A 24,641-nucleotide genomic window follows, 5' to 3' on the forward strand; every position below is an offset into this window, starting at 1 on the left:
TATTATCTATACCCTAAAGCTAGAAAACCAGCTACCAGTAACGTACGTGCGTCCATACATACAAAGCCTCAGAATAAAGCCGAGAGGTTCTCTTGGGATGCTTGGAGCTACCTGGTATTTTAATGAAGTTGAGAGTGATTAAGTGTGTGTGCATGTACATATATATGACCTCGATATCTACTGAAATACATATTCAGGCTCAAAGCTAAGATTCACAGCTAGCCAGGCCAATAACAAACAGGAAACATACTCGAAGGGGAAATGCACGAATGATCACGCAGACACGATGCAGATAAAAGGACAAAGCACCGATGGCATATTTTAATGCTAGAAAAAAAGGTACATCTGTATTGAGCAGTCACTAAAAACATCCTGATTTAAAATGAAGAAGCTTAGTGATCCTGTTGTGTTTGTCCCGCTCAGGCCACATGTGGACGAGGGTGAGTGTAACGCTCCTCCTCCTTCACTGCAGCAGCTAAGCTTTGTTCCCATTGTCAGTATAAAAGGATGAAAGTCTCATGTTACAATTTTCATATAAAATAACCCTTGGGCATAAAAAGGCTTGGTGTGTTGCATCAAGCCATGGTCCCTTTTTGTCGTTATGCTGCAGGTAATTTTCCATCACAGGTGTGATATTCTCTTGTTCGACGGGCGGCTCAGATCTCTTTGAACCTGAAAGAAAAGAGCAGATGAAACCACTGCAAACACATGGTGCAAAATTAAACGCTTCCCTTTTAATCATCAGATTCTATCAGTGGAAAAAAAAAAGACAAAAAAGACCAAATAATTACCGCCTGCTCATTTGACAAAATGTCTAAAGTGGATAGCAGAAACCATTAGTACAATGAATGCATTAAAATATAATTTAAAAAAAAAGCACAAAAATGGCTTAGTACAAACCAAGTTTTTTTTTTTTTTTTTAAATGGATAATTCATAACCAGGTTTTGTTCAAGCCAAAAATTGACTGATAATTATAAGGGTGTCAGAGACGTAATGATATTGCACTTGAAGTGCATACATAATTTTCCACCTCGACACACAGATCTCTGCCAGTCATTTGGGAACACAGTGAAAACTAACAAATCCCGAGGTGGGTCGCAGCCTCTTGGAGTAATTGTGAATGCCTTGCAACCACTAAAAATAGCCTCCACTGAATCATATTGAAGGCAGGTAGGCCCAATTAATTCAAGTACAGCGTCTCTTTGGTCATGACGTTCTACATTTTTAGCAGCCACTAATATCAAGCACATGTAATGGCAATCAGCACCATTCGGGATATTTAAAAGCCACTAGGTAATAATAGAAGGTCAAATATAAACCTTAATGAAGTCATCTGCCAATAACGTCACAGCATGGAAAATTTTGCCCCCGAAACCAGTCAAAAGTTTGTAATAATTACGATTTTTATATTTCTATAGTCTCTTATGCTCACAGTAATAGCTGTAATATTGGGCATTATTATTACAATGATCTATTTTAATACATTTTAAAGTGTTATTTATTCATGTGATGGTAAAACTGAATTTTCAGCTTCATTACTCCAGTCTTCAGTGTCACATGTTCCTCAAGAAATCATTCAAATATGCTGATTTGATGCTCAGTTATTATTTACACTCAGCAATGGTTATTATTATTATCAAAGTTGATAATATGTTTGCTGCTTTATAATAACTGCGATACATTTTTTTGCAGGATTATTTGATCGTGTGCTCAAAAGAACAGTATTTATTTGAATTAGAAATCTTTTAGCAGACACTTTTATCCAACAAAAGAGCAACAATACGTAATTGCTGTGATAAGTCTTGGTTAGCCTAACAGAGTATATGTATCAAGGGTTAATTTTTATAATAAATAAAAAGAAAACAAGTAGATGAAATAGAAATAGAATATAGAATGCTAGTGTTAAAAGTAGTTAGAATAAAAACAGAATAGAGTGCAACCGTTAGGGTATTTGTCACTTCATTAAGTTTCTTGAGCATCAAATCAGCATATTATAATGATTTCTGAAAGATCATGAGACACTGAAGACTGGAGTAATGATGCAGAAAATTCAGTTTTGCCATCACAGATATAAATTACATTCTAAAATATATTCAAATAGAAAAAGGTTATTTTAAATTGTAATAATATAAAATCACAATATTACAGTTTTTACTGTATCATTCATCAAATAAATACAGCCTCGGCGAGCAATAGGAGTCATTTTTCAAACACAAAAATAAATAAATTTAAAAAAAATGTCTAATTATTCCACACTTTTGACCGGTAGTGTATATAGTGTATTTATATGAATGGTTTTAATGACCTTCTTACATAATTCAACAAATGCAAAGAACAAGAGTGAATAAGGGATGTTCACCCTCTCAGCCTTGTAGTGTATCCGCACCATCCTCTGACCTCCTTATACACGAGCCTGGACAACAGCTACACAAACAAGAACAAGAGGAGACAGTGAAACACCAGCCTGAAAACACATGTTCATCATGAGAAGAGATATTTTGCTATTATTTATTGGATAATATGTGACCCTGGACCACAAAACCAGTCATAAGGATCAATTTTTTTAATTTTATACATCTGAAAGCTGAATAAATAAGTTTCCATTGATGTATGGTTTGTTAGGAAAGGACAATATTTGGCTTAGATACGACTATTTGAAAATCTGGAATCTGAGAGTGCAAAAAATGTAAACTTTGAGAAAATCGCATTTAAAGTTGTCCAAATGAAGTTCTTAGTAATGCATATTACTAATCAAAAATTAAGTTTTGGTATATTTACAGTAGGAAATTTACAAAATACAACCCATACAATGTATTTGTTGGCTAATGGTACAAATATAACTGTGCTACTTATGACTGGTTTTGTGGTCCAGGGTCACATTACAAATAACAATAGAATCAACAACATTAATAATAACAAAAACAATATAATACACATCAGCTTTAGTCTCACCAGACAGGCCAGCACATCAGCAGAAATGAGCATATAGAAAACATTATTCCAACCGGTGGGAGAGATCAGACCAGCCAACAGAGGTCCAACAGCAGCACCTAGAGCCCATTAAACACATTACACAACATGTGACGGCTATCACAGGACAGTGAGAAGTTTTCAAAACAAACACTGGTTTCTGAATGTTACATTTAAATTGACTGTCAATAACCACACACACACACACACATTCCCTACATACCTATTGATCCAGTGCCATCAATAATGGCGGTCACAGTGGACAGTGCTCTGGAGTTCCCTCTCAGGCACTCATGGGTTCCCTAAAAGATCAAAAAACATTATGAAATGTCCAACACAAAATGCTTGTTGTGTTACAAAATGTATTGATCAGTTATTGACGGCAGGACTTGTAGGCTGATCCCGACGTATCTGTTTTGAACCTTTTTTTAAGACTTTACAAGTATCCATGTGAAGAGCACATGGAGGAAAGGTGCCCAGCGCTTACTAGGTCAGCTGACACAGCAGTGGTGATGAGGGCGTAGGGTCCATTCACGAGAGCACCACACCACAGCAACATGCCTGCAGGTCCGAAAAGGGCAGAGGAGGAGATACGGCCAAAAAAAAAAAAGAGAGAGATTTTGATTATCTGTTGTCAATATGGCACTTATTTCATAATTCACGAGATCATCTGATCCCCTTATACTTAACAGTATACAATATTATGATGACTGTTATGATTTTTCAAAGGCAAATAAAGTTTAAAAATGGATTTTACTTAAAAACTGGTCCCACTTTATATTAGGTGGCCTTAACTACTATGTACTTCCATCAAAATATAAGTACTATGTACTTATTGTATTGCAAAACACTTCTGCTGTTATTGAGGTGGGATACGGGTAAGGTTAGGGACAGGGTTGGTGGTATTGGTAGGATTAAGGGTGGGTTAAGGTGTAATAGGTCAACAGTATAATTATAAATGTAACTACAGAAATTAAATTACAGATGTAATTAGATGCAGGTATTTTTTTTTTTAAATATAAAAGTACAATGCAAAACATGTATGTATAATGCAAAATAAGTTGCATTGTATCAAATTATTAATTTATATGTAAGTACATAGTAGTTAAGGCCACCCAATATAATGTGGGACCAAAAAACACTTTGATCTGATTATTCAGCCTGAAATGCATCCAAAAATTGATTTAACCAACTTTGGAAAAAAAGTGCATCTGTCCAAACAATATATATATACAAAACATAAAACAAAAGCCATGTACTCCATACTCACCAATGGTGGTTGGCAAGCCGTTCTGCCCGATCTTATTGAACAGGAACAGCTTGAGGAAGAAAAAGCAAACATGAATAAGCAGCAGATCTCAAAGGAAAGTGAAACCCATCCATGCGTTTACACAGGTTCACAGGTAAACTCGAGCTTGAGGGTTTTGTGTGCAAAAGATTACATATGTCTGTAAAAACTCTGAGCAAACTTCAAGATTTACCGACAACACTTCAGATTCTGTAGCTGTGCAAAACTAGCCAGCTTTGCTCTTTTTTTTGTTTTTTTTGCTCAGACCAATAGTACTCTAGGAAGAACAATCTGTTACAACAAACATTTACAGCGCCAGTGGACATAAGCATTGCACATTAAACCTGATATAAACTCCCAAGTGTAAATTTTATGGTCCACGCATGTGTTTTAATAATGCTTTTACATACTCTTAATAGATTAAATAAATCTGCAACATCTTGTTGAAACAGATGTTTGCATTTTGCCCAAAGTCTGAGCAAAGATAAAAAAGAGAACAGTTTGACTAACCATAGGAGCAGCAATGATCAACATGGCACAGCAAGTAGTGGCTCTGCCTCCACTGTAGTCAGATATCAATCCAGCCAGGATGCCACCTAACACAGAAAAAACCCTTATAGTACCACCAATCTCAAGAATCACCCTTAGATATTTCTCATTCCTATAAATAATTTAAATGCCACATACATACCCACAATTCCTCCAACATCAAACAGCGTAGACAGGTCCCCAGCTTCCTTAGGATCAAAGTGAGCTAAGAGAGAGCAGACTCAGTGACTTTTGACAGTTCATTTGTGCCAAGAACCGAGTAAATATGAGAGAATCTGACGAAGGATTCTTACCAACGTTAGCGATGTATAAAGGAAGCCAGTAGAGGAAGGTGTAGCTGACCAGCTTGGCAAAAAGCAAACACAAGGAGAACTCCACCACACCCTGCAGGAAGAAAACAACACAATGAGCAAAAGCAACACTATGCTATTTACGCCTGTCCAAGGGAACAGCCGGGGATTACTCGGTATCGGCAGATACTCAATATTCAATGACACCGATCGAATCAGGAGCACAAAAACAATATCAGGACATGCCTAGCAACAACTGAATGTAAATAATACTGTTCTCTATCAACTTTGCAACATCATGTTGCCTAATTTCTAACATTAGGATGAACTGCTTATTTTATAGCATTCCTCGTGTGAGTTACTTCGCATAAAGAAGCACCTGCTAAATAAATAAATGCAAATCCAAAAATTGTCTGACAAATGACCAAAACAGAGTATTATGTTTAAATGCCATTAGATAAGATTTTAATTAAATATTTAATCTTAAAAATGTTATTATTTTAAGAAAAAATAATATTTAGGTTGGGAAAGCAAAAGCATGATTTTTGATCCAAGAACTCCAGACACTTCACAGGATTGGCTCCTTTCACAGTCTCTTCAAAATAACACCTTATATTCGCTGATTAACAGCTGTGGGTGTAAAACTGAGAATAACAGGTCACTCACAGGAATCCTGAGCGCTCCACAGAAGCTGATGGGTTCTGTGTGATCCTCCACCGTCTCCACGGCTGTGGAGGTGTTAGCGCTGAAGATCTCCTCATTGCTGGACGAGTTCCTCAGGAGAGGCTCCTGCTCCACACTCTCCTAAACACATTACAGCCTGTTAGTGTTACATCAATGAGGACAAAAAGTGTTTGTTAAAGGAAGAACATTAAATGACAGTATTTTAAGTACATACTTAAGGGTGGAATACACTACACGACGTTTGCACATATTTTTGCCCCAATTTTCAGTCTGGAGGAGTCAGTGCTATTTGCTGAAAGTCACAGCCTGCAGATTTTGGGCAATCAGAGTTTCACAGAAAATCACAGTGTGGGCTTCAGTCAGAGGATATCAAACATATTTGATATTTTGATCTGATTTTAGAACAAAGACCGTTTTTACTGGTCATGTGTCTCCTATCAACATTTAATCATTTAGCAGACGCTTTAGAGAAGCTGTTTTGAGGGTCATTTTTTAATGAATAAAAGGAAAACAAGTAGACAGAATAGAAATAGAATAGAGCGGCAGTGTCAACATTTTGCATATTTCTGTGTAAATTTGTTGTGTTTGACAGCGTCTCAGTTTATGATCCTCACTCGTTTAGTTTTTCCCATGTCAGCAAGTGTATGATGCCTAGAGTTTAAAATCTGTTCAGATTTTAAGTTACCCAGCCTTTAATCATCGAGACCAACAACTGAGATTTAATCACATAGATCAAAAGATTTCATCAGACAGCTTTATCATAGATCTTCTCATGCTTGTAAACTCGTGCAGATTGTTACATGTGATTTCTCTCTGTTCACAATTACTTCTGCTTTCAATTCTCAGGTCATTTCTCAACCAAATTTATGATAGTGTTGTGAACTACAGGCACACAGTATGACAATGTTACATTCATTTACTAAATTCTCTTGCTGCAAAAAATAGGCCAAATGTATTAAAAATATTTAATTTTGCTTTCGTTTTGGCACAAAATGTTATTGATTGGAACCAAATGGCAGTAAATGAGTGTTAGCCAGCCTTTTCACATAATCAGTTTGCAAATAATGCAACACAAATGAGAGGGGAGCACCGCTGTTTAGCTGGTTATCCAAGGTTTAAGTGAGATAATTGTACCGTAACATATGCAGGTCATAAAGTCAAACTGCTAAATATTTTGCACAGATTTTAAATTGTAAGTGAACTCACATGGTGTTGTGGTGGGGTACAGTCCACATCTTCAGGTTCTGTAAAAAAATAAATAAAGTTTTTTCGTATAACGGAATTTTTTCCCTCAAAATGAATCTTGAGTTGAAAATATCTTTTATATCTGCAGATAAAGTTAATATTGTGTTTGTGTTGTCTTTATTTAATTTCTAACACACCCATCTGATCTAGGTTGAAGTAATGGAAAATTTATGTGCATGTAATTTAGTTGCACGATCCTTGTTTTTTGTTTCCCTTCTGTTCCTGTCTTTGTAAACAGCACCACAGGCATATAATAGCAAATTTCCCTCCAATCTAAGGTTGTGACTTACTTTCAACCAGGAACAAAAAGCAGATGACTCCAGCAGCAGTGATGATGATACCAGGCACAATGAATGACAGGCCCCACGCGGACGACACATAGACCCCAGCAATGAGAGAGCCCAGAATGTTTCCTACTGAGGTGTGAGAATTCCAGATGCCCATGATGAATCCACGCCTGCATCAGAGAGCAATTTTGGAATTTTGAAAATTCAATGTTGGAAGAACGCGAAATTAGTTTATTAATACACTACCATTTAAAAGCCTGTGTATTTTTTTTTCTAAGTATTTTATACTCACCAAGGTTGCATTCATGTGATCAGAAATACAGTAATATTATAAAATATTCTTACAATTAAAAAGAACTGTTTTATTTTAATATATTTTAAAGTGCAATTTACTCCTGTGAAGTCAAATCTGTCACGTGTCTTCAGAAATCATGATGAAACATTATTGATCTCAAAAACAGTTCTGCTGCTTTATATAATTTTGGAAACTTTAATATGAATATTTTTGGATGATTATGAAGTTTAATTGCATTGTTTGAAATAGCCATCTTTTGTAACATCATACATTACTGTACTATCATTTCTGATCAAATACCGATTATTACTGATCCCAAACTTTTGAACGATAGCGTACGATCTTAAATGTGCACAATTCATCAATGAAGTTGTTTAAAATCAAGTTTAATACCTTGCCCTGCCTTAAAAACAACTCTGACTTGCTTTGACGTCTCTTAGGCCATGCAGGCTATTTGGATAACATTAATAAACTGTTTATAAATAGTGATTTATGAATTGTTTTGTTAACTAAATTCACATCTGGCTTAGTTCCAAAATGAAATACCCTGTTTTCATCATCCAAACAATTCCTGATGGATAACATCAAGAATTGCCACGATTTTTCAAGTGAAATATCCCTTTTCACTCTGAAATTTGTCATATTGCTGTAGTAAAATGGGTTACAATTGTGGTTTCATGTTGATTTAAAAGTACAGTTCACAGCAGACAAGTTTTAACAGTTTGGGATTGTGGGATTGTGCAAGCAAGAGAGATCATTTAGATCTGCACTTAGTTGTTTTTGTGTAAAAAGTGCAGATACAATTCTGCACTGTCAACAGCACACAAACTGAGCAAGCAGCAAATAACACAAGTCACTTACTTTCCCTTCCCAAACCAGTTCCCAACACACGCTACCACTGCCGGCCAGCCTGTAGTCTGCACCAGCCCATTTAAGGCCTGTAAAAGAAAAAAACAAAAAACATAGGAATCAGCAAGTCTGAAGAGCACATGGCTTTGACATGTTCAAGCAGCAAACCATTCCACCTGATTCAGTCATGCGTTATCCGTGTGACTCAGACTAGCATGACTCCAGATTTACTATGAAATAACTCTGGGGCTGTAAGACTGGAAAACAACGGGCTTAAGAAAAGAGAAACTGCTCAACATGATGTACACATCAACCATGCACTGATAAGGTTTTTATTTGATAATATTCAAACATACTTTTCATTTCATTTTAAAAACTCGCTTGTGACAGGAAACGTGCCATTGGAAAAGAATCACTTCTGTTTTTTTGGTTTCATTATTGTGAAATTCTGGTACTCGCTCTGGTACTTTAAATGAATTGTTTGATGGACTGATACACCTTTGGAGATTCATTGGTTTAAATTGAGAAAGGAGAACTAGCTTACCTGAACTAAGCAGTAATACCACAAAGAGTGGATTTGCCAGTAAAAGCCCAGGCCAAACAGAGCAGTGAAAATGCCACTGAGAATCATGCCTGAGCTCAGGTAGTAACGCAAGGGCAATCGCTCTCCAAATATCCCACTGTCAAAAACATTTCAAAACCAGCTGTTATAACTCAAGCAAAATACACTAACCAAGAAAGTCTAAACAAGAAAACCCAATATCATACCTAAAGAACATGCCGATAGCATATGCAACAAGGAAGCAGTTGTCCAAGACTCCAAACAGGTTCTGGTAATTGTTCTGGTCTGAATTTAGACAAAGAAACACATTGATGGGTTAATATAAACTAGTAAACAGTACGTTTTTTTTTCTATCAGAAAAAACACTGGTAAAAACATTTCTAATCCAACAAAAGATTTCGATTTCAAATAAATTCTTTATTTATCAAAGAATCCTAAAAAAAATTATCAGTTTCCACAAAAATATTAGCAGCATAATTGTTTTCAACAGTGATAATAATAAGAAATGTTTCTTGAGCATCAAATCAGCATATTAGAATAATTTCTGAAAGATCATGTGACACTGAAGACTGGCTGCTGAAAATTCAAATATATTTTAAAATATATTACAATAGAAATTTTAGACATTTTAAATTGTATTAATATGTCACCATTTGTGCATGGATGTATTAATTGCAGGACAGATATGATATAAGCATCATGAATCAAACTCACCAAAAGGAGACCAATCACACCAGGTGTCATTGTCAGTGATGTTGAGGTCTGCTGGATGAATAACATTAGAGCAGTTTCTGTGCAGCTGACTCTGTCACAACATAAAATTATTATTCAACACATTTTACTCTTAATTTTTTACATGTAAACACAACCATGTGATTTATCAGTATAACAAAATCCTTTTTATTGCATGTCTTCTTTTTAGGTTAGGCCTATCATGCAGCTAGTTAATGTTAAGTTGCTAAAGTCTCTGACTTTTTATTACCTTGACAATACTGATAGGCTTTCGAGAAAGGTGGTAGGTGGTGTAGAAGACAAACGTAAGGAGGAGGACGAAGAACCGGTACCTAATCAAAAGGAACAAGTTCTTTAAATAAAAGATTTACAAGTCAAAAAGCATCAACAGTGGTTAAAGTGAAATCTGGATGTCTGTAGTATTAAATAAAACACCCAGGCAGCGACAGAAATGAAACCACATTATGTGACTTACAGGAAAACAGCCTCACCTAAGGCAAACACACACACACACACACACACACTGAATGATCTATCTATAAGTTTTTATACATTTCCTGTGGGGGAAGCTTAACACAGTGTACATCAGTTCAGAGGGCTATGCATGCTGCAAAACAGAAACCTCTAACATTTAGGTCACAGTAGTGTACTTTAACTTGAGTACTGATTTTCCATTCATGAGGCACGCATATATTCATGAATCATGTTTAAATTGTGATTTAAGATTCTTAATAAATAAAATAAAAAGCAATAAATGAAGTTGTGCATATACAAACTGTGGTTCAATTTCCAGAGTAGTACATTTGTTAAAAAAATAATCATTCGCCTGTATTGAAATGTATATTAGCACTAAGTTAACTAAAAACATTTTATTTTATAGATTAATGAGGAACTCTTAAGCAGCGCTAAAACAGCGTAATCGAAAATGAATAATCATGTCGGTTACAATAAAATCCCACATGATGGGATACACATTTTACATCACACAGCATGTTATCTGTATAGTCTGTTGTGTTTACATGGGCCTGTTACTCACCAGCTGTCTCTAGAGAAAGAAGTAATGAATTTGATTCCCGGGGCCAGAGATCTCATTTTTACAGTTAACGTTGTTTGTCTCGTTGCAAAAAAATTATAAAAAAAGTTATACTAAAATTTGTATCTACGTTATAAATTATGTATAAAGAATGCCATATCTATTAAGACTTCTCAAATCCACAATTTTAAGATTAAAATCAAGAACAACTAAAATACACAACGAAACTTAGCTGACTAATCGTTTTGTGCCTCGGATCAGTTTGCGCTCATTTCTTACGACCTAAAACTACGAGTCCATATAATCATGTTCGTTGAAAGCCGGCGATCCTAATTCAGATTTAAAAAAAGTTGCATTTAAAGTGTCGGAGACGTGTTGTCATTTCCCAATTCCAGAGGTGGAAAAACCGTAAAGCGCTCTGAGCTCCCAAAGATTTCCATGGTTGTCTTGGCCGGTGTCCGTCTGCGTGTCAACCTGAGTGCTATTAATACCGGTTTGTCTGGTCTTTAAAAATCACATGAGTATTAGCTAGGCCTAATTGATCTTTAGCTCGTGCAGTGCTGATGTAGCGTCTCCATTTTCCATACAGGGCTGCTGCGGCGCGCACACACACACACACACACAAACACACGAACACACACACACTGGATCTGGCGGCGTAAACATGTGATACATCGTGACGTCACCAGGGCTCAAATTAACCCTTTATTCTTCGGCTTTTCTTTGATACTTTTAAGATTAATTGGTTAAAGCAGTACTTAACAAACCCTGATTCATTTTGGAATATTCTTCCTAATCTTGTTTTCTCTAGGGTGGGAGGTCTCCCTTTCTTATGTAATTACAATATCACTAAATTGCTCCATAAATGTTCAAATTTACATAAAGTTATTTTGGGGTGGCACCTAATTTACCATTAACATGATTTTAGTCCTCACGGTTATTTTATCTGGAAAAATGGTGATATTCTTTATAAAAAATAAATATTTGTTTTCCCATATTGGGTCGATAATATTATTAATCTGGTTTCTCAATTAATAAATTCTGGTGGTTAACGTTATATATTCCATTATGGGGCCATAACTCTTCTTAGACTCAGCTAGATCCCAAATTTATTTGTCAATAACTCATCCTCTCAATACAATGATTGGTAATATTTGTTTTTTTTATCTACCTCTTCCGGACGGAACAGACAAACTATTTCAGACCGAGATAACTTCTCTTTCATACATTGTGTCCTACTGGAAAGGCTAGTTTGATCAAATTCCACGGAAGAAAGTGATCTAATATCTTATGTGTGTTTTTTTATGTTCTTTTTTTGTGGGGCAGAAGACGAATCTACTTCTCATCTCCTTTGGGAATGCAGATACAGGCCTACAGTTTTATTTTGGAAGGATTTCTTTATCTTTGTAAGTGCTTTTTCTTCACAGATTTTCTTTGTTATAGGCATACAAATATGTTTTATTTGGTCATCACAACTTTGATAAAGACGTTAAGGATCAATATTTTTTTTGGATAAACATTAACTTTTCTAGCATTTTATTTTTTTATTTTTTTATTTTTTATTTTTTTTTACACAAAATGTAAATTTCAGGGTGCTAAGCCCTACTTTATTGTTTACTGTAAAAAACTTAAATGCTACCTGGACACTCTTCTTACATCCAGCAACTCTAAAGCCCTTAAAACTGTCTCACTGTGTCATTTTATAATGTTTTCCTAATTATTTATCCTGTTATTGTATTTTCAATTGTATTCACCACTGGCATTGATTTTTTTTTATGTTCTTTGTCATTATAAAAATTATTCAGCTTTTTTTTATTTTCTTTTTTTCTTGCAGCCAAACCTGTTAGACCTAAAATATTTAGTTTAGAACTATTCATTTTCTATATATAAAAAATAATAATAACTTTAACACACCTTTAATACAGTGTTCATGCCTTTATGTTCTTACTATATATTACACAAATCCTTTAAATTCATGAGCATCTGCTTGCACTGACAATACACTTTTTATAGTTATTATGCAGCATATCATATATGAAATAAGCCCGAGATTTCACCAATCAAACCTAACATCCTTGACTTAACAACCTTGACTAGAAATTAGGATGTTGCTTCCTGGAATGGAAATAAATACTTCTTATTTCCACAGACGAAGACAGAAATAAATGTGACTGCCATTCATTTACTGACTTCTCAACCTGAAGCATATGATGAGGCACTCTGTGTGGATAATGACTGAATAACTGTACAAAGGTCACATACACATTTACCTGCATTTAGGCAGAGGTGGACAGTAACGAAGTAAATTTACTTGAGTATTGTACTTATGTACACTTTTTGAGTATCTGTACTTTACTTGAGTATTATTTTTTCTGGAAACTTGCGACTTTAACTTCACTACATTTGAAAGACAAATATCGTACTTTTTACTCAACTACATTTATATCAAGGTTCCCAAGTAGAAAGTCGTTATATTTAGCAGTTTTTACAGTATGTGCATTTTCAGATTCACTGAACCTTTTTTTCTGCGAAAATCCGGCCTGCGATCTGCCAGGACCTTCCTGTGTTGCCAAGTCTTACAGTATTTCAAAGCCTGCAGTTTTCCGCCTAGATTTGAACGGACATTTGGCTGATTTGTTTTACGCAAATCTGGCAACCTCGGGATCTTCTCCACTAAACTAATGTAAACGTCCGCGCTACCGCACAGCTAAAAGCGCTCTAAAAAAAGGCATGTGTAAACTCATTAAAGCCCTTTGTAGTTAAACCATGTTTTTACTATAGTAACCATAACTATGGTATTTGCAGTAAAATCACAGTATCCACAAATGTACTATTATCTCACTATAGTAACCATAATTATGCTATTTGTAATAAAACTTCAGTAACCACAAATTTACCATAGTTTCTTTATATTAACAATAGTTTGATTTTTGTAGTTAAACTATGGCAATACAAATGGTAGGCTAATTCCCCCCGACTGAGCCTGGTTTCTCCCAAGGTTTTTTTTCTCCATTATGTCTCAGAGGAGTTTTGGTTCCTTGCCGCTGTCGCCTCTGGCTTGCTCAGTTGGGGACACTTAATTTCTAGCGATTATCGCCGATTTGATTGCACAGATACTATTTAAACTAAACTGAGCTAGACAATGACATCTCTGAATTCAATAATGAAATGCCTTTAACTGAAAATTGAGTGTTTAATCTTATCATTATACATTACTGACACTCTATCCTCCAATTTGATACTGTTAAGTGCTTTGACACAATCTGTATTGTAAAAGCGCTATATAAATAAAGGTGACTTGACTTGACTAATATATCTGTCAAAAATCGCTGCCCTCACTTTACTATATATATATATATATATAGGCAATATATAAACTTAGGCCTACTGGTAAATTGCTGCTAAACACTGATCAGGGAAGTATATAACTCTGAACATTATTTTATTGTCAAAACACTGCACATAAATATATATATATATATACAGTGAGGAAAATAAGTATTTGAACACCCTGCTATTTTGCAAGTTCTCCCACTTAGAAATCATGGAGGGGTCTGAAATTGTCATCGTAGGTGCATGTCCACTGTTAGAGACATAATCTAAAAAAATCCAGAAATCACAATGTATGATTTTTAACTATTTATTTGTATGATACAGCTGCAAATAAGTATTTGAACACCTGTCTATCAGCTAGAATTCTGACCCTCAAAGACCTGTTAGTCTGCCTTTAAAATGTCCACCTCCACTCCATTTATTATCCTAAATTAGATGCACCTGTTTGAGGTCGTTAGCTGCATAAAGACACCTGTCCACCCCATACAATCAGTAAGAATCCAACTACTAACATGGCCAAGACCAAAGAGCTGTCCAAAGACACTAGAGACAAAATTGTACACCTCCACAAGGCTGGAAAGGGCTACGGGGAAATTGCCAAGCAGCTTGGTGAAAAAAGGTCCACTGTTGGAGCAATCATTAGAAAATAGAAGAAGCTAAACATGACTGTCATTCTCCCTCGGACTGGGGCTCCATGCAAGATCTCACCTCGTGGGGTCTCAATGATCCTAAGAAAGGTGAGAAATCAGCCCAGAACTAAACGGGAGGAGCTGGTCAATGACCTGAAAAGAGCTGGGACCACCGTTTCCAAGGTTACTGTTGGTAATACACTAAGACGTCATGGTTTGAAATCATGCATGGCACGGAAGGTTCCCCTGCTTAAACAAGCACATGTCCAGCCCGACTTAAGTTTGCCAATGACCATTTGGATAATCCAGAGGAGTCATGGGAGAAAGTCATGTGGTCAGATGAGACCAAAATAGAACTTTTTGGTCATAATTCCACTAAACGTGTTTGGAGGAAGAAGAATGATGAGTACCATCCCAAGAACACCATCCCTACTGTGAAGCATGGGGGTGGTAGCATCATGCTTTGGGGGTGTTTTTCTGCACATGGGACAGGGTGACTGCACTGTATTAAGGAGAGGATGACCGGGGCCATGTATTGGTGAAAAACTACAGGAAACGTTTGACCTCTGTAATTGCAAACAAAGGCTACTGTACCAAATATTAACACTGATTTTCTCAAGTGTTCAAATACTTATTTGCAGCTGTATCATACAAATAAATAGTTAAAAAATCATACATTGTGATTTCTGGATTTTTTTTAGATTATGTCTCTCACAGTGGACATGCACCTACGATGACAATTTCAGACCCCTCCATGATTTCTAAGTGGGAGAACTTGCAAAATAGCAGGGTGTTCAAATACTTATTTTCCTCACTGTATATATATATATATATATATATATATATATATAATTATTATTTTTTTTTTGCAAACAAATGATCAAAAAGTAGGCTAAATGAAAACTTTGGAATCTAAACTGGGAATCAATAAGAATTGAAATCAATAAGCAGAATCTGAATGGATAAAATTCAAACAATGCCCAACCAGCCACATGTTGTGAAGTTCACTGATCTCTGAGCATTTTATGAACACTGATCAGTTGATGACAAAATTCAAAAAGACGGTTCTTTGGTGCAACCTGCACACCCATGGCCATACTGAGAGGGTATGATCTAGTTTTCTGAAAAGACTAAAGGTTTGTTTTCTTTTCAATGTTTGCTTTGTTTGCCTAAAATGAACCATATCATAGACTTCAATATCTTGATACTTAAGTACTTTTAAAAACATGTACTTCCATACTTTTACTTAAGTAAAAATCTGTCTTTACAACTTTCACTTGTGCAGTGGAGTAGTATTTGACCAGTGGTATCTGTACTTTCACTCAAGTAATGAAGTTGTGTACTTTGTCCGCCTCTGCATTTAGGTTAAGAAAACCAAGTTGTGACACAATAAACAATCACAGCAGTTGATTTTCCTAGTTTAGTAAGGTTTATTAAAACAGCAAAAATGCTGTAAAAAATTACATAGAGGTATGTCAGGTATTTTAAAACCATCTATGAGAACAATAAAAAAATATCACACCATGAAATCATTACATTAATACAATATAACACTTCAGGCTGTCCAGTCTTAAAACATGTTCAATAATGACTCTAAAGATGGAATACAATCACTTCCTTTGAAAATGGACATCTATAGAGGACGCCTTCCAGGTGGACGAATGCTGTCCAAAGCCTCCTTCCTTTAGATCACAGCTTAACATGACAGACTGCAGAGCCTGAGAATATGCTGCAGAAAACAATCATAAATGACCAATAAACAAACTCTAAAGTTGAATAAACATCAGTATCAAAAAAGTTGAGCAACGTGGTCAAGAATACCTTTGTGAAGAAGAAGTGTGCTTAATTGTACTGAATGTGTACTTGTAATCTTAAAAGCATATTTTTAAAAAAGTGTACTTGCAGATACAATAGAATAGATACAATATTAATCAAATAAAAGGTCACTTAAATGTACTTAAAGAACACTTTCATGGTTATGTTTCTTAACTCACTTAAGTATACCATAAAAGGTGCACTTGTAATAATGCAAAAGTTATTAACAGTTACTTTTAAAATACATTTTAAATGTAAGGTGCTAAGATGCTAAAGCACATGCAAAATACTTGATTAACTGTAGCGTGCTATTCAGTATTACATGTAAAGTTAATATATTTTAAATGTACTAAACTTAATTACAAATACATTACAAATAACAAATATAAATTCAAAATGTAACATACAAGTTTCAAAAGAAAGTACATTAAATTCTATTTTAGTTTAGCTTGTCAGTTCATTCATTTACCATATTTCAAAGATACACAATGTATTATATTTTCATTTAATCGTATGATTGTAAAACATTAGATTCACTTTCACTTGAATATCCTGTTTAATAATAAGTACCCTTTTTAAAAGTATGAAATCTTTTTTCAGAAGGGTATTTACAAATTGTTGCTGTGATGAACTAAATCCATGATTAAACTTCAGACTGTCTGGTAAAAATATGTACCGTTATACTCTGTCATGGAAAGTGGAAAAACAAAAGATATCAGTTGCGACAGGTCCCACATGCATTGTCTGTCAAGTCATGGTACTGTGAGTAAGAACATTTATGACATAAAAACAGGCACTATGTGACATGTTTCCCAGCAACACAATCACAACCAATCAGAACATTTCTGAAGTTCAGTTATGAGGAACATGATTAACGACCAATGATAGTTGCCTGTGGGCGGGGCTACGCCACAGAAATAGGAACCAAACACCTAACAAAATGTTGTGTCACTTAGACAAAAACTCAGAATTACCCAATACACAGTGTAACAAGACAAAGAAAAGCAGAATACTCTATAATTATATTGAAAACTAAGGAAACAGAGAGAGTAGTTTACCTTTCGGATTGTTGTAGAAGATGCAGTTGTTGGCGCAGGTATCCGGATGGCTGTCCCAGAAAGAGTCTCCACAGCAGCACAGAGGAGGCAGTTCTATTTTATCCTTCTCCAGCTTCTCTTTCATTAGAGCCTGCATGGCCTCAATGTACCTGTCATACAATCATCACATACCACAACAGCTCTTTACATACGATTAGAGCACAATTCTAATCTACTGAATGGAAAACAATAGAAGTTATGGTGCTTGGTAAATGAATGCTGTTTCTTCAAAGTAGTTTTGGTTTCTTCAAAAATACTACGAAGCACAACTATTTTTACTATGGATAATAATAATAAAAATAAATGTTTTTTAAATCACCAATTTAGCAGATTAGAATGATTTCTGAATAATATTTTACAATATCACTGTTTTTACTGTATTCGTGATCAAATAAATGAAGCCTGGGTGAATATAATAGATTTGTGTTTCCAACTTTCCACCCCAAACTTTTGATGTATTTATGCTTATAATGAACATACTTATAGCAAGATAACTTGTGCCATATACTGGCAGTATGTACCGTTTGCTTTCTTTGTTCCTCTTTGATTTCTCTCGTCTCACTACCTTCTCCGCTGCCTCCTCCTCATCAAGCCTCAATCGCTCCAAAATCAAATACTCCCTCTCAGCCATGTCTTTTCTTTCTTCCTCCTGCTGTCGCTGCCTCTCCATCTTCTTCTCCTCTGCTTTCCTGAGTTGTTCTTTTTCATTCTTAATCCTACACAAAGAAAAAAGTTCTCAGAGTTTATAAAAGAAAGTAAAAAGCGCAACATGAAGTCTTTTGTGTTCTTAGACAACTTAATAAAAGAAAAATGATGTGTGGTTACTTGCTTCAACAGTACAAAAAAAAATGCACTTAGCTTAAGGACAGATTACTAAAATAAACTAAAAAAAAAAATTGTAATACATTTTTTTTAAAACATTATACATTTAAAAAGAATGTTTAATGTTTACGTTAAATTAATTGTAGATAATATGTGCACATACATATAAATTAAGTTTGAAAATACATTTTGATGTGTCTTTTCCTGGGAATCAAACCCTTGAATTTAGCATTGCAAGTGTCATGCTCTACCAGCTGAGTTATAGGAAAATCCATAATAGTTATGAATTTTAAAATACGTTTATTTGTTATGAGAGTGACATTTTTGAGTAATACCATGAATATTTTTTAGATTGGTCTTTGTGTCGAAGACCTACCAATTAGGTAGTAAGTAACTAGTCAGTCATGTAAACTTTTTACTGTAGCCTGAATACAAGGGAGGCCCCAAAAGAGAAGTGAGCAACTATTATGCGGAGAGAAATTAAAATAGACACCTTTTAAGTAGAAGTGAGATAAGCAATGTAAATGTGATGCTGTTGTAGAGAAGATACTTGTAAACGTGGTGAGATTTGACCTTGCAGTTCTCTTCAGATGTTTCCTGTGCCTTTGGTGCTCCTTCACTTGCTCTCGCTCAATGTCCATGAAGTGGCGTCGATACATGAGGAACTGAGACTGTCTCTGAAACGATACAGTTAGCGCGTTGAAGAAAACAAAGATTCCACCTAAATCAAGACTAAACACTAAATTCACTACCAGAAATTATATTTTTTATTCATCAGTGATCAATTAAATGTATCAACAGTCACACTGAAAACATTTATTCAATATAATGTATTCAATGAATATATTTATTCAATAGAATAATGAAAAATTCAACAGCGTTTGTGCAAAAATATTAAGCAGCACAACTGTGCTAATAAGAAATATTGGTAACACTTTATTTTATGGTCTCTTAACTAGTTGCTTATTAGCATGCATATTACTAGAATATTAGACATTTATTAATAGTAATTAAGCACATATTAATGCCTTATTCTACATCCCTAATCCTACCCAATACCTAAACTTAACAACTACTGCACTAACTATTAATAAACAGCAAATTAGGAATTTATTGAGGGAAAAGTCGTAGTTAACAGTGAATAAGTGTTCCCTATTCTAAAGTGTTACCGAAATATTTATTGAGAAGCAAATCAACATATTAGAATGAATTCGTATGGATAATGTGGTAGTGATTTTAAAACAGTTATTTTAAATGTAAACTTTCTTTGCCACAATTATAAAAATGTACATTATGTCCCTAATAAAAAAAAGATTAAAAGGGAGACACTATTCGAAATAAAGCATGATTCCTCACCTGCCTCTTCACCTCCTCCTGATTCTCATGAGGCCAAAGCACTTGGGAAGCTCTGTAGTCAGTTGTGAAGGAAACAGTGGGATCTGGCTCATACACCTGCAGAGACACCAACATGTATGCATGAAATAATAAAAGGCATTGTATTATATAATAATAGTATATTATATAACATTTTTTTAATAAGGGTTACTTGGTGTAAGACAGCTTGAACAGCACTGATTCAGAAAGTACATAATTATTCTGAAGAGCCCACTTAAACAGGAAGAGAATGTCTAAGCTATTTGTAAAACCACCAACCAGTATGTGATATTTAGGGACAGGTGAATTTAAAAATCAGTGATATTACAATTATAATTGTAATAAGTAAGCAGCAAACTGGTAGCTCATTAAAATTAAAATAATGGCACAGTAGTAGTATTGGGAGTTTTGGAGTTTCCCCTTGTGAGGGACCCCATATTAAAATATATTATCATGTATTTAAACCCATTTATACTGTGTGAAAATAATGCGTGATGTAATAAAGATGAGAAAAATTATTGTAGAAAAATTATTGTTTCCAAATGAAATCATTTGTTTTTATAATGTCATTGACTAAAGACATTTTTTATTAACTTTTTCCCCATAAAACTATATGCAGATTTGTTGATTTGTTTTTCTTAATATTAAAAACTAGTGCTGCTAATTGAATAAAATAATCACAATTATAGAATGAAATAGTAATATTATCAAATTTGGAAAACATGAATGTTATAAAAAGTTACATGCATTTAATTAAATCTTGCGTAAAATGTGACAGCAGTGTTTCTACCATTATTTTTTGGGGGACACACAAGTGAGCACACTCCCACTCCTATTTGTAAATATTAAGCCGCAAAACGACTATTTAAATATGACTTCTGCCTGTCTCTGTGTTAATGTATGGCGCAGACGCGCGGGTTTGTTCACTACTCATACAGAAGCCGTGACGTCTGTCGTCTCACTAAATGAGGACATAAATACATGAACAACATCTCCAGAACTGCTCTGAGAGTCACTTCATGAGCATTTGACCGTTTCATTTGAGAAAAACTATCCTCATATCATATACACACCGAAATGTAAAGGTATTCACGGCAACCCGTCAAAATAAAAGTTCGGTTTCACTTGAAGACATTGGGCAGAACGTAATACTACTACTACTACTACTAAAACTATTAAAACCTTATCTTTAAGGAATAATCATACAATGTCTTCAATGATATTATCAATATTAGATCCCTTTATTTTCCAAAAATAAGATTTGTTTAATTTTTATTCATTAAAATATAAATTAAAGGAATGTTTTTATGTGGGGAAAAAACGGAACATCCTTTGAAAATTCTGTCATTAATTATTCAGCGTCATGTTGTTCCAAACCCGTAAGACTTTCGTTCATCTTCAGAACACAAATTAAGATATTTTTGATGAAATCCGAGAGCTCTCTGACCCTCCATAGACCGCAAGGGTCCTACCATGATCAAGGCACAGAAACGTAGTAAGGAGGACATTGTTAAAATGGTCCATGTGACATTTTCCAAAGCTATGAGAAAACTTTTTGTATGCAAAGAAAACAAAAATAACGACTTTATTTAACAAATCTTCTCCTCCGTGTCACCCTAGTGCCATTTTGGAGAGTATCATGACGCATGTGTTGTTTACATGAAGAAAAAGCATCGCGGTACTCTCCAAAATAGCACATAAAAAGTATTCTCGTAGCTTCATAAAATTACGGTTGAACCATTGATTTCACATGAACTACTTTAACGATGTCCTCACTACGTTTCTGTGCGTTGAACGCAGTAGGACCCTTGCTGTCTGTGTAGGATCAGAAAGCTCTCGGATTTCATCAAAACATCTTAATTTGTTAATTGTTCCGAAGATGAACAAAAGTCTTACAGGTTTGAAACAACATGAGGGTTAATAATTAATGACAGAACTTTCATTTTTGGGTGAACTATCCCTTTAAGGCCACACAAGATCTTCTTACCATATCATTCTGAAAAGTTACAGTCTTGCTTCTGTGGCGATGCAAATGAAGAGGTTGATCATGCTGCCCCAACAGCATCTCATCTTCTACTTCAACATCCTGCTCGTTTTCCTCTCCTCCATCATTTGTACTTTCAGTATAATTCTTCTGATCTTTCCAAGTGTGTGATTCAGGTTTCTGTATATAACAAAATGCAAATATATTAATACTACAACACTGAACATTCAGGTCTCAAAAATGTCTCAAATGCATCATGCATGACTCACTTCTCTAGCTGTGGATCTTTTCCATCTCCCACCAGGTAGCTGTGAGAGTTCATCACCCTCTTGCACTGTCTGACGAGCAGCTAGTCTGTGTCTCACCTGCTTCCTGGCTTTACTGACCTGGACAAGCGTAAAGAAACTCAGCCGTACATCTCTGTTCTGCCAAATCACACAACCAAAATGATCCACACAGATGTATAAGGATCATGCTCTGTAAATACCCGTACATTATGTGTATGGTGATGTGAAGAAACAGCCTCCGTCCCCAGAGCGCTGACACAGCGAGAGCTGGGACTGCAGATTGCTTGTTCCCCATGTGTCCAGGAAGGGAATAAATTGGTTTGAGGTGTAAGACGATAGGCTGCTTTGATGGTTTGTTGCAATACTTTGCTCTCACACTCAACCTGAAGATAGTGTTCACATGAATCATTTTATGAGTGCAGGTATTTGAGAATTTGTTAGGACACATCTGGAATCTTCACCACCATTTAAATTTGCAAGTAAAGCAAAGTCAGGCTTTTTTTTTAAAGAATAAGGTGTCATGAGGTGATTTCTTACCGTCTCGTATGATTTCAGCAGCTGCTGTTGTTTGCGCAGACGGGTCTGCTGCGACACACGTTCACGAACTGCATCCTGAAATCGGCGCAGACTCTCCTCTTTCTCTCGTCTGGTCTCCTCTAGAAGCTCTTCTGTGAGCAAAGCCCGGACCTTCCACACACACATGGATACATTTACAGGACATGTGTGGCATCAGAGACCCGCTAGTAGGAGCTTTCTGCAAATCTTCATCAGTTTTAAGAGGTCATTTTATATGAGTCTATTTATTTGGGTTTACAATTTGTGTAACCCTAATTTGGGATGTGTCTAAAAACATGTCTACAAGATGATTAAAAAAACCTACCAGCAAAGCTACCTGAATAACTATGCACAAGTGCACCGAGGGCAAAAGCTGCTTTAAACGCAAAGAGAATTAAACTTAATGGAAGTTAATTGATAAAGAAAATATATTTATTATGACATTATTTTTGACAGCATCCTCATTTTACAGCATTTTTACACAAGTGCCTAAAACTTTTAACAGTACTGTAGCTTTGCAGGGAGGTTTCTTGAAGCATCTTGGAGATGTTGCTACAGTTCTTCTGGATTTAGTCTGTCTCAGTTTGTTCTGTTTCTTCATGTCATTCCAGATATACTGGATGATGATCAGATCAGATCTCTGTGTGGAGCACCGGCTGTTGTCAGATTCCTTGTGCAAACAAAAATCTCACTGGATTATTACAATTAATGGCAAACTGAATGTTTGAAAATGTACACTGATATTTCCCACTGACACATTACAGCAAAATACAGAAATAACTGACTTAAAACCATTTTTTAGCTGGTGAATATATATATATATATATATATATATATATATATATATATATATATATATATATATATATATATACCATATATAAACTAAAAAACAATAAGTAATGACCAGTTCATTTTGTCGTTATTATTATTATTATTATTATTATCATCATCATTATTTATTTTTGTAATATGTCTATAGTTTTTTTATTTATGTACTTTTAGTTTTAGTTTTAATACTTCAACTTTAATGAAAAATAGAAATGTTGCCTGGGCAGCTAGGTGGAATTAAATAAGTTTTAAAGGTTTTTTTAAAATTATTTTATTTCAATTAATGTTTATTTTATTTCAACTTTAATTTCAGGTTTTAGTTAATGATAGGTAACAGAGTTCTTTTAACCAAAATTGAGATTTTACTCAGTACCAGCTAATAAGCTAGTTTGGGCCCAAATGTTGGATTGTGATTACTGTTCATTTTTTTTTTTTTTTTTAAACTTTCTTTTCCCATAAACTTCCCTTCCATTGTGGGACAGACTAAAAATCATCCTGGTATGGGTACACTTAATGAGACACCAACAACACCCACCGTAATACAAGGAAGCTCATGTTCAACAACATCTCTACAGCTCTCATATTATATATATATATATCACATTAGTGTAAGTTCTTACCGCGGGATGCTCCTGACTCTCATCTCCGCTCTCCACCCAAACACCCACAGGCGCCACAGCCGGGTTCCTCTCTGCCAACACTCTCACATCTGTGGCCTTTCTCCTGTTTCCAAAGGTTATCCTTTTGTTTTCTTTGAAGAGCTTCTTTTGTGTTATCGAAGAGCAAACCCTTTCTTTAGCTGTTTTTGCTTGATTCATTTTCGCGTAAAACCTGGTAGATATGAATGGGTAACTTCACGTATAACTATCATTTATGGCATTTTGGGAGTCACTGATGTTCAGACCTTACTACCAAGCAAAACACCGATCCTTCGAGCAAAAACAAAACTTCTTTATGGGAGTTTTATTACAGTAAAGCGGTTCATAATGTTGTTACTGTCCTCATACAAATAGCGTTAATATTTCCATTGCTGTAACTGTCAGAATTAAAGCTCCGTTGTCAATGACGCTAACAGAATCACAACATTTTAGACACGCCCATTTATGATTCTATTGGCTACAGCTTGTAA

At 35.1% G+C, this 24,641-nt stretch overlaps 2 protein-coding genes across 3 annotated transcripts; both read right to left on the reverse strand.

Annotated features, from left to right (window-relative positions):
* Positions 1-293: 293 nt before the first annotated feature.
* On the reverse strand, positions 294-11,438 carry slc37a2 (solute carrier family 37 member 2). Of its 2 annotated transcripts, none has more exons than XM_058777292.1 (18): positions 10,789-11,438; positions 10,003-10,084; positions 9,735-9,825; positions 9,227-9,305; positions 9,003-9,138; positions 8,471-8,547; positions 7,318-7,484; positions 6,989-7,026; positions 5,765-5,902; positions 5,102-5,192; positions 4,951-5,013; positions 4,770-4,855; positions 4,242-4,290; positions 3,459-3,532; positions 3,195-3,273; positions 2,954-3,051; positions 2,361-2,425; positions 294-672 (listed from the first exon to the last, which is right to left on the reverse strand). In XM_058777292.1, exons 1-18 carry the CDS (start codon positions 10,842-10,844, stop codon positions 657-659), a joined length of 1,485 nt encoding a protein of 494 aa, XP_058633275.1. In that variant the 5' UTR covers positions 10,845-11,438; the 3' UTR covers positions 294-656. The 2 variants fall into 2 exon arrangements, with proteins under 2 accessions (XP_058633275.1, XP_058633276.1); XM_058777293.1 differs by having other exon boundaries at positions 2,315-2,425.
* A 4,727-nt stretch (positions 11,439-16,165) lies between these two features.
* Positions 16,166-24,603, reverse strand: ccdc15 (coiled-coil domain containing 15). Its single transcript, XM_058777649.1, has 10 exons — positions 24,133-24,603; positions 22,664-22,813; positions 22,333-22,509; positions 22,109-22,225; positions 21,843-22,019; positions 19,838-19,933; positions 19,055-19,158; positions 18,181-18,375; positions 17,621-17,769; positions 16,166-16,476 (listed from the first exon to the last, which is right to left on the reverse strand). The coding sequence occupies exons 1-10, from the start codon at positions 24,328-24,330 to the stop codon at positions 16,358-16,360; spliced, it is 1,482 nt and encodes a 493-aa protein (XP_058633632.1). The 5' UTR covers positions 24,331-24,603; the 3' UTR covers positions 16,166-16,357.
* Positions 24,604-24,641: the final 38 nt, after the last annotated feature.

The sequence above is a fragment of the Onychostoma macrolepis genome, chromosome 05 (genome assembly GCF_012432095.1).
Source record: "Onychostoma macrolepis isolate SWU-2019 chromosome 05, ASM1243209v1, whole genome shotgun sequence".
Classification (NCBI taxonomy): domain Eukaryota; kingdom Metazoa; phylum Chordata; class Actinopteri; order Cypriniformes; family Cyprinidae; genus Onychostoma; species Onychostoma macrolepis.

Coding starts and splice junctions, on each gene's coding strand:
- slc37a2 (XM_058777292.1), bottom strand. CDS start 10,844: ATGAGATCTCTGGCCCCGGGAATCAAATTCATTACTTCTTTCTCTAGA. Junction 10,085..10,788: donor TCTTTCTCTAGAGACAGCTG/GTGAGTAACAGG, acceptor CCTTTTGATTAG/GTACCGGTTCTTCGTCCTCC. Junction 7,027..7,317: donor CTTTTTGTTCCTGGTTGAAA/GTAAGTCACAAC, acceptor ATTTTTTTACAG/AACCTGAAGATGTGGACTGT.
- ccdc15 (XM_058777649.1), bottom strand. CDS start 24,330: ATGAATCAAGCAAAAACAGCTAAAGAAAGGGTTTGCTCTTCGATAACA. Junction 22,510..22,663: donor TGCTGAAATCATACGAGACG/GTAAGAAATCAC, acceptor CACTATCTTCAG/GTTGAGTGTGAGAGCAAAGT. Junction 16,477..17,620: donor CTTCTACAACAATCCGAAAG/GTAAACTACTCT, acceptor TGTTTTCTGCAG/CATATTCTCAGGCTCTGCAG.